Source organism: Erythranthe guttata, chromosome 8 (assembly GCF_056151865.1).
Source record: "Erythranthe guttata isolate IM_541 chromosome 8, IM_541, whole genome shotgun sequence".
NCBI classification, from domain to species: Eukaryota; Viridiplantae; Streptophyta; class Magnoliopsida; order Lamiales; family Phrymaceae; genus Erythranthe; species Erythranthe guttata.
This window is the reverse complement of record NC_142540.1, coordinates 2,636,286-2,646,983: the sequence shown is the minus strand read 5'-3', so window position 1 is coordinate 2,646,983 and position 10,698 is coordinate 2,636,286. Positions and strand designations below refer to the sequence as shown.

At 33.3% G+C, this 10,698-nt stretch overlaps 2 protein-coding genes across 2 annotated transcripts; one reads left to right on the top strand and one right to left on the bottom strand.

Annotated features, from left to right (window-relative positions):
* Positions 1-596: 596 nt before the first annotated feature.
* Positions 597-3,468, top strand: LOC105973032 (PLC-like phosphodiesterases superfamily protein). Its single transcript, XM_012998029.2, has 9 exons — positions 597-678; positions 813-962; positions 1,045-1,170; positions 1,327-1,464; positions 1,541-1,639; positions 1,748-2,051; positions 2,159-2,382; positions 2,475-2,561; positions 3,099-3,468. The coding sequence occupies exons 1-9, from the start codon at positions 607-609 to the stop codon at positions 3,291-3,293; spliced, it is 1,395 nt and encodes a 464-aa protein (XP_012853483.2). The 5' UTR covers positions 597-606; the 3' UTR covers positions 3,294-3,468.
* A 738-nt stretch (positions 3,469-4,206) lies between these two features.
* Positions 4,207-6,281, bottom strand: LOC105973050 (F-box/RNI-like superfamily protein). The gene is made up of 5 exons (XM_012998053.2): positions 5,878-6,281; positions 5,638-5,784; positions 5,081-5,216; positions 4,875-4,973; positions 4,207-4,793 (listed from the first exon to the last, which is right to left on the bottom strand). The coding sequence occupies exons 1-5, from the start codon at positions 5,973-5,975 to the stop codon at positions 4,581-4,583; spliced, it is 693 nt and encodes a 230-aa protein (XP_012853507.1). The 5' UTR covers positions 5,976-6,281; the 3' UTR covers positions 4,207-4,580.
* Positions 6,282-10,698: the final 4,417 nt, after the last annotated feature.

Below are 10,698 nucleotides of genomic sequence, written 5' to 3'. Positions count from 1 at the left end.
TTGTTGTGTTGGACCTCTCATTGTCTAATTATACAATTAGGTCCGACTAATCCCTAAATCATTTACTATTTTCATTACCTTACCATTCATCTTGTCCCAGGTTTTTCTTACACGTTTCTACTGTTAAATAATCTTGATTTTTTTATTTAAAAAAAAAAAAAAGAATTAATGTGAACAACATTTATGGTGAATGCCCAACATTTGGAAATTAAGGCCTAAATTAAAAAGGGAGTCCCCACCACGTGAACACCTCTGAAAATAATTACCTACTACAACAATATTAATCAACTACCATCTTTTCAACAGTTTCAGCAATAGAGATATGATATATCGGTTGGAGCAAGTGATTCTGTATTAATTGACCCAAGTTCAAATATAAGAGTGTAGGTTTACCCAGTACATTCGTTAAAAAAAACTATCTTTTCAAAAATGTCCTTTTTTTTTTTTTTTTTTTAATTTCTGTATTTTCCGTGACCAAATAATAATAATAATAATAATAATAATAATAATAATAATAATAATAATAATGTTAATGTTGAAGACAAGTGAAGTGATAAGATGAGTCAATTTTTTCTTTATTTCTTTTTTCTTTGACCTTTTTCTTTAATGTTGGGTGGGGGTGGGGGTGGAGGAAGAAGACAGAATTCAGCAAACGCAACGCAAAACACAATCTCTGTCGTCGTAATATTAAACTTTAGCTTTCTTTTCTTTTTATATTATTAAACATTAATTAATCTCATAATTAAACACTTAAAAACACTGGGTTTAATTAATTAAGTATAATTAATATTCCTGGCTGGCTCCCTCTGCAGCTGACACTACTCCCCATGTTGGCGTATTCTTCGGAGGGAGGCGCAGCAGCCCACGCTACTATGAAGAACACATGCACCACCGCCACTCTCGCTATTGTGCGCCTCTTTTTCCTCTTTCCCCTCTTCTTCTTCTTCAATGGCGATTCTCAGGTAAATCACTCTCTGCTGAATGAAATTCTCTCTGTTTTTCTGCTCGAATCCCCTACAATTTTTCGCTCCTCCTTTGTCGCAGCTTCTCGAATCGCCGTGCTCCGCCGCCACCGACTGTGGTCCCGGTCTGTACTGTGGGAATTGCCCTGCTATCGGGAAAAATCAGCCTTTCTGCATCAGAGGCCAAGCTACAATTCCATCTTCAATCGTAATTTACTCTTCGAAATTCTCTAATCCCCCACCCTGCAATTTTGCCCCCTTTTTTTCTTTTTTTTTTTTTAATTTCCGAATGTCGATGATTTTAACTACTGTGTGTGTTTATGTGTGTGTTTGTGCGTGTTTTGTGCTTGTGATGCAACAATAGATTAGCGGGATGCCTTTTAACAAGTACACATGGCTCGTGACTCACAACGCCTTCTCCATTGTCGACGCGCCGCTGCTCACCGGCGCTCAGAGAATCACTTTCTACAACCAAGAAGACTCCGTCACAAATCAATTGAGGGTAACACATTTTCATCACGCACACAGTATATGATTGCTTCTAATTTTATTTTTAATTTTTAATTTTTTTGGTATAGAATGGAGTGCGGGGATTGATGCTGGATATGTACGATTTCGAGAACGACATATGGCTCTGCCATTCGTTTCGCGGCCAATGCTACAACTACACCGCATTCGTATGTAAATATTTACCCTGTTTTTTATCTCGTTTATTCGAATAATTCGAAATAATTCCGTGGCCGATAGTTTCGTTTTTGCTACAAATGGAATTAAAAAACAAACAGGAGCCTGTAATTAACACACTGAGAGAAGTGGAAGCGTTCTTGGCTCAAAACCCCTCGGAAATTATCACAATCATAATCGAGGATTATGTCCACACACCAAAAGGACTGACGAGAGTCTTCACCGATGCTGGCTTAGACAAGTACATGTATCCACTTGCCAAAATGCCGAAGAAAGGCGAAGACTGGCCCACCATTAACAAGATGGTGCAGAATAATTATCGATTACTCGTTTTCACTTCCGATTCTTCGAAAGAAGCGGCCGAAGGCATTGCGTATCAGTGGAAGTACATGGTGGAAAATGAGTGTATGTATATGTATATGTATATGTATATAATACTAAAACAAATGATTTTTGGTGGCTATTGCAGACGAAAATCCTCATTTGTATAATTGATGTGTCGACTTTTTCAGCTGGAGATCCAGGGGTGGTGCCCGGTTCATGTCCGAATAGAAAGGAATCGAAGGCGCTTAATTCAAGAAGTGCATCTTTATTTATGATGAATTATTTTCCGACAATTCCAGTTCAAAGCGAAGCTTGCAAAGAGCATTCTGTGCCGCTTGGTGATATGGTGGCCACGTGTTATAAATCTGCCGGAAATTTGATACCGAATTTTCTAGCAGTGAATTTTTACATGGTATTGTTGAAGCTTTTAAACTTGGTAAACAAATAATGATTATTTTCGGTAATTATTTTATTTTATTTTTAATTATTGATATGGATTTGCAGAGAAGTGATGGAGGAGGTGTTTTTGATGTGTTGGATCGAATGAATGGGCAGCGACTGTGTGGGTGTAGTACTGTCTCTGCTTGCCAGGTTTGTTGTCCATATTTTGTACCGACATAAGTGTTTTTCTTGGTTCACTCAGAATCACGAAAAATTAAGAAAAGAGTAAGGGTAGAAATCTGAACGATCCGATCGGAATTAGCACTTTCGGTAAAATTCAAATTTGTTTCGGAAGTGAAAAACTAATTCCAATTCCGTTCATATAAAGAAAAACATCGGAATTTCGGAAATTGGAACAAAAAACTTGTTCCAAAATCAGAAATTTCCGGATCAGAATCGGCGGAATTTCCAAAATTTTAGTCACCTATAATATAAAATACATAAAATCGGAAATCGGAATCTAATATGTATTCCAATTCCATTTAAAAATCGATAGAAATCGGAAATCGGAACAACAAATGTTGTTCCAAAATTGGAAACATTCGGATCGAAATCGCGGAATTCAGAAATTCCGTTCCAATTTCCATTTCCACCCTCAAAGACGAAAATGCAAAGCTAACATATATAGAAGTGCATTCGACTTACTGATAGATGCAAGTGACTTAGTTATTTGAATGAACTTTGCAGGCAGGAGAACCCTTTGGAAAATGCAAGGCAATCACAGTATATAACATGACTTCCACCACAACTCCCGGAAATTCCGGAAGCTTCTCCGGGTCCGTTCAGTTAACCGGAGATGCTTCAAGACTCAATAATTTTCCCGCCATTTTTGCTCTGTTATTATTATCTTTTTTCGTCACCTTTTATACTATGTTGCAATGAGAATTGATATTATGTAAACATCCAATCAGCCCTTGTAATGTTTGCAGTCTCTAAAGTTTTGGATTTAGAATAGGTTTCTGCGTATATTTGCTATATGTAACAAGTTACTATCTTAAAACAGAGATTGACTAAAGAGAAAGAAGCCAATTCTTGTGCAATGCAGGTATAATTGCTATATCTTGATCTTCGTTTCGTTTCGTATTTTATTTAATGTTTTCTCGTTTGATATTTCGTTTAATTAATGTTTGGTTTCCAGGATCATTGGTATCTCGAAAGATGTTTCTCTCCTTGTCGATTTTTTTCGTACATTATGGCTCGTTTAATTAAATGTAACTGTTTTTTTCTTTTCCATGAAGAATTGAGATTAACTGAGTCATGAAATGAACAAATTGGCACCACTAACTTGTCAAAATTAAATTACAGATGGTGTGACTAATCCCCTTGATCGATTTTCATTTTCATTAAATTTAATTAAACTTGTTAATTTGGATTTGAATACATCAGAATTCATAACGGCCACATGTATTTTAATTATCGAGGATGTTTTGTGTATCCAATTAATCTTTTTTTTTTTTTTTTGCTGCATGGGTAGCTCAAATAGTTCCGGAGGTAGTAAGTTGGTACAAAGTCGTAGGATCGAATACTGAAAGTCGTAATGTGAGAATTTTAATTCCAGATCTACGAGGGATTTCGCCTCTCTCTACAATAAATCTACTTTTTTTTAAAAACGTAAAAGCCAACTTTTCGAGGTCAACTATATCAATTATAATTATTTTAAAGAGAATAATTTTAAATAAATTGAATTCTAAGTTTCCGATGATAAATGAAGAATTAGTTTAAAATTCATCGAAATGAATTAAAAATAATTTGCTCCTAAATCCATCAACCCAAATGAAGGCTTTAAAAAAAAGAATTGAAAGAAAATATCATCCTTTGAGTTGAGAGCAAGGTATTACAGATAGAGCCAAAGGTACATCACATGGAAACATGTGCTCACATAGCTTCTCTTACATATACAAATCCTTCACCAATTTCTTGAATTTAGGTTTGGAAAATAACAGTCACCAGAATTTGGAAATTTACAAAGACCAAACAATACATATATACAAATCTAATTATTAAAAAAAAAAAAACGAACACGAACACGAACACCTCCCTTGTCCTCCTCGAAGATTCGTACTTATTTATTTATATATAATAAATCTCCGCCATTTTTTCACCAATAAATGAATTTAGAGAAGCAATATAATCTTGATTTCCATCGAAATAAATAAATAATAAAGGTTGTCAATAAATCGGCCAACCTTGGTAAGCATGATCAGGCAAAAGCATGCCTTTAGGCTGTATTTGAAGAGCTGGACTTATCGTAAGAAGTCCGATTATACTGTCCAAAGGTACCCTCATTCCCCACACGTTTATAGACTTCAGTTTCCCGCATTTTTTTACGAGCATTAGTAGCCCTTTATCCGTCACATGTCTACAACCCCATAAAATTATATTCTGCAGAAGAAAAAAAAATAATAATTAAAAAATACGCAACGATCATTGATCGAAAGAAAAAAAAAATGCATCATTCATTACCTTGAGATGAGGGCAACTATCTGCAATTGCAAAGAGTGATGCGTCCGTGATAAACGTACCGCCAATGTTCAGGTGTTGAAGTGAAGTCGCTCTCGAAATCTGTGTTAGGAGAAAGTTCGATGCGTAAAAATCGAGATTGATAAGGCAAAACTATAGTTTGACACGATTTTTTTTTCTTTTTTTTTTTGATATAGAGACGTACATACCAGTTGAATAACACCTTTGTCTGTGATTCCGGTGGAACCCCACATAGAAACGGAAGACAAGTTCGCAATACATTTGGCAGTGGATAATTGGTTCAATCCATTATCGGTTATTTGGCAGCCCCAACGGCTTCTTGATCTGTATGTTACATATATATATATGGCAAAATCAATATCACATAAACTAGACAATAAGATCGATAAATCAATAAATCTCGAGGCGTTCCCCGTATATGCTCGTTCTCTCTACTTTGTCTTCTCAATATATTAGTATTAATGAACGGATTACGAGATTTCGAAACCTTGGTAATTAATGAATGAATGAATCATAGTATCTTTAGTCCAAACTTTTCGTTCATTTAGCAACATCGAATTCGAAACCTCGTTTTTAGAACTAATTTCAGATTTCGACCATTGGAAACTATATAAAGAGAAAGTCAAGAACATCAATTGTCAACTATCTAAACCTCCTAAATATTCACACACACACACACACACACACACACACACACACACACACACATATATATATATATAATTAAAAAAAGGGAAAAAATTACATGTCGAGGTCTTTGAGGCTGTAAGCCAATAGGACGAGGCGTGCAGTGGACTCGTCATCCATTTTCCAACCAGAAAAACTGAGGCTTTCTCTCCGAGCAAGAGACTCCTTCACTCCTTGCCTCCATTTTCTACACACACTGCTCGCCCTGCAAACACACACACACATATAAATACATACATACAAGAATCGAACCCATAAAATGAAAAAATAAAATAAAAAAAGAATTGATGAAACTGACTGAGCCAAGTCTTTGAAAGAAGCAAAGAGAGAGAAAATATGGGCCAACAAATCAATTGGCAGCCGACCAATATCGGCTTCTTCATCTCCTTCCCTCATAATTTCAAGAATCCGTACACAACAATTTTTAGATGGAAATTCGCAAAGTAAAAGGGGGAAGAACAAGAACAAGAAGAAGAAGATTTCTCTAGATTTTTTTCCTGGTATTTATTTGAACCGGGGGTGGGGGTGGGGGTGGGGGTGGGGGGGGGGGCGGGGGCGGGGGCGTGGTTATGGCGCTTTCAAACAGAGGAAAATGCAGATAAAGACAAGAGAAAGTCATTAATAATTGGAGAATTGTAAGTGTGGTCATACTGTCGTCATTCTTTTGCCATTTCTCTGCTTTTTTTTCTTGAATCTAAAACTATTTTCTTTTTTCTTTTTTTTTTTCTTATCCATTTTATGGAGAATCTTATGCGGGTAATTGACACTTTACACCCTTCGAATATACCACATTTGGCACATTTCACCCTTAAATTATAAAAAATGACAATTTGCACCCTCCAATCACAACTACATTGGCGGATTGATTGCCATCGTTTGTCTATTCTTTTACCGCTTATCACAAAATAATCGATTCTTCTACCTACTTTGCAAGATTTATTTTTAGCCCTTTTTTTCTACAAGTATCGATTCTCAACTAGTTGATTAAAAGAGTAAAATTCATAGTCAGCTTGAGTGCGATAAGTTGAAGAAAAACAATAAAAACGTAATCTTGGTAAATTTGACAACTTTAAGACTTTGTAATCTTTGGGTTATGTTGGGTACTTAGACTGCATTTTGAAAGCAAAAGTTCGAGATAGCTCGTATAATAGTTATAATCGATGGTAACTTGTGTTGGTGCAGATTTTTCCAATAAATGAAAGGTCACTTGGAAAGTAAATAATCAAAACCCAAACATATATGCATTGTTGTGCCCAAGCTAGTGGTAATTGGAGGGCGTAAAATGTCATTTTTATAATTCTAAGGGTGCAATGTGCCAAGTGGCTATATTTGGAGGGTGCAAAGCGCCAATTACCCAATCTTATATTATTACCTATTCACTTGACAAAATAATCTGTTGTCATTCATGGTTGACTAGGATTGAAAAATTCTAAATCTTTTTATTTTAAGGCTAGTGAACTAGTGATATATATATATATATATATATATATATATATATATATATATATATATATATATATATATATATATATATATATATATATATAATAGCAATTTTTCCACATTCTGGATCAATTTATTGCGTGATGAATACAAGTTGATTTGAGTTTCTAACAACCATTATTTATAATAGCTGGCACAAAATTTTGATTAATTAAGATCAATTAATAATAAATAAATGATTTTTGGTTTCTTTGTAAGTAGTCTAGGTTTGTTGGCTATCATTCCGAGGGTAAGATCGGAAATTAAATCAATTTTCTTTATATTCGATTTGAGGTTATTCACTAATTTATTAATATAATGAAGAAAGTTCGAATTTTATTTTTTTGATTAAAAATTTATAAATTATGTAGAAAAGTTAAATTAGTCGGTCTCGATTCATATTTGGCTCGATCCAAGTTTGTTAAAGTCCAATTGTTTATAAACCAAGCTCTCAAACAATTTTAAAAACTTTATGAAAAATTCAAATAAATTTGGATGAATATACGTTTGCCTCGACTCAATGGGCCTTTTTGGTTGGGTAGTTTGAATAGATAGTTATGGATGGGATATGTAATACATGGACTAAATTGTTGATTCAGAATAATTAATACCTCATTTGGTTGGAGTTATATGACTTAAACTAATAATCTATGCACTAACAATATCATGTTTTCTTTGCTTGATCAAACTGTTTTATGCGTGTTTATTGGCAAAATTTCTGTATTGCCCTTAAAATATATTTGATGTTGATAAATATTGCAAACACAAAAAATAATAGACTTTGTTTGCAAATACAAAATTATAGCTACAATCACATTAAAAAGACTCACACAAAATGTTATATACGATGGAGATACTAAAAAATCCCATACAAATTTCATAGAAAGGGCATCTCTTAGATCTTCAAAAAATACAAACAAACAGACATAGATTGGATTTTCATATGTTCATTACCACATTTTCAAGAATAAAAAAAAAATGGCTCCACTTGTAGTTGTGTACTCCTCTCCAAATAAGGTATTTTTTCTCTATCTAATCTTGCCACTTTTCTTCACTTCAATATTCATTTCTTCTGCCAATCAAAACCAACAATAGCCACAAAAAATTTAAGAATGTTGTTAGATTCAGAAAATGATGGTGAAAGTAATCAGCCAATCACTATTAAAAAAAAACCCACTTCTTCTTCTTCTTCAATAGAAAAAAAAGCTTTCTCAATCAAGAACAAAACTAAACTCATTAAGCCCACTGCAACTCCATCAAAAAATCAAAAAAAGCTAATCAAAAGCACCATTAATGGCGGACTCAAGAACCAGTCTAAGCGGATTAATCTCCCATCTTATTCATCATCCAAAAATTAAAACAAAATTAAAACACACACGCAGGATGCTACACTCACTATCGCACAACTAACACATAGAACACTAATCTAATCGCACAAAAATAAGCACCAATCCAGCAAAAACACGCTGAAACAGAAAAACAGAGAATAAATAAAAAATATCTATCCAACCAATATATTCGGAGGAAAAGAGGGAAATAAACCGAAGAGGCTGATCGTTTAAATAGAACAAAAAAATGATTTTTAAAATAATGGAGATGGATAAAAATCAAAAACGATCTTTAGAAAGTTGAGAAGTGGGTGGGAGAGAGAAGTTATAACGTCAGTTAAAAAACCCACCCAAAGAAAAAAGAATAAAAGGAAAAAAAAAAAAAAAAAAAAAAAAAAAAAAAAAAAAAAAAAGCAGCGAGAGGGATCAAAAGGGGCTGCCCGCTGTTGAGCAAATTACAACGAATGAAACTGTGCGAATGAATTTAGGAGAAATTACAACGTGTAATATTTTATTCCCAAAAAAATCTAGGGTTTCTCCAAAAAATAACCAACGTTACTTCTTTTATATATATATATATATATATATATATATATATATATATATATATATATATATATATATAAACAACATACGTAGGGAAAATATGTGAAAATAAAAGATTTATTTAGGGTTTAATAATAAAATTGAAGGGATTAAGCACCAGAAATACGAAAAAATTGGAAGATTGGAACGCCATTGAAAGGTATGTTTTTACCTGGTAAAATCCTAGGGTACAAGAGCTGAAAGGGGGAAGATGAAGATTATTCACTATTTATACCTATTAATTTCGTAACTGTGGTATTTTGGAAGGATATTTTTGATATTTTACATAGGTTGCTGTATGGGATTGAGTATGTGATAATTAGTCAAGCCAATTTTGGCTTGACTAACAATAATTCAATTGAGGGATTAAATCAGTGGGCCCAACTGTCAAGGATGGTAAAATCAACCAAACCGAACGTTGTCGATACATCCCATCCCATCCCTTGTAATACCGCAACCAAAGATGCCCCATAGGTTTTGTAATCTTAACAATCAGTTGCTTACTTGTCCCACGGAGCTGCTATTTGGCAAGTGTGAGCTCCTGTCCACGATTAAATTTTAATTATCAAAAAAAAAAAAAAAAGTGAATTAAATTTAATTTATGAGGATATTTTTTTTTTCTTTCATCTCTTTGCATATTTCCTAATTTATATTTTTAATCCTTTCTCTGTTTTAATTTTTAAGGGTAAATTCAATTTCCCCCCTTTAATTTGATTCGATATTACTTTAAACTATTTTACTCTCGATTGTATCGATTAGTCTCATGTACTTAAAAAAATGTCTTAATGTGGCCTTAATGTTAGCTTTCAAACATTTGACCTTAACACCATTTGATCTAAGTCTGAAAATAAAAAAAAGCCCACCCCTCCCAGTTTAAATAATAATTAAAAAAAAATGGTGACTGACGTCGTCGACTATGTTTTCTCGTTGTCTTGAATTTTTTATTATTATTAAAAAAAATTCTATTTTTTTAATAATAAAATGGGAGATGTGACGTTTTTGTAATTTTAGAGTTTAGATCAAGTCAAATATATGATAATTGATAGGGACTTACTTTTTGGGTTCCTAAAATTGCTATTTGCAACTCATATTTATTTTTGTTTCTCCCTCTAGAAAAAAATACTCTCGTCACTAATTTGGCCTAAAATCATCTATGTTGAAGTGATATATGAACACAAATGAGCTCATCGGATGAAGATCGTGATACACATCACAAAGAGGTAAAAAAATCGTCATTTCGTTCGAAAAATCTGGACATAAAGGGCAAAAGCCCAACCCGGGCGCCCAAAGCTGTTTTGCACGCCCAAGGCGCCCGGCTTGGGCGTTCGGCCCCTCTCCCCCGGTTTTTTTGCTTTTTATTTTTTATTAATTTTTTTACGACTTTTTCAGGGAAATCAACACAATGCGATGTAGACGTCAAGCGTGGAATATTCTAAATAGTATTTGATTTAGTTTAGTTTTATCGGATTTAATGTATATAATATTTTATTATGTCAAATTTAGTACTTTATTATGTCGAACTTAGTACTTTCTTATGTCCAACTTAGTACTTTATTATGTCCAACTAATTACTTTATTATGTCGAACTTAATATTTTATCATGTCGAACTTCGTATTTTTATTGTATTGACAAATTCAAATATAAGAGATATTTAAATAAGTAAAATTGAAATTATAAAAAATTATTGAAATAAGTAAAATTGAAATTATATAAAAAAGATATT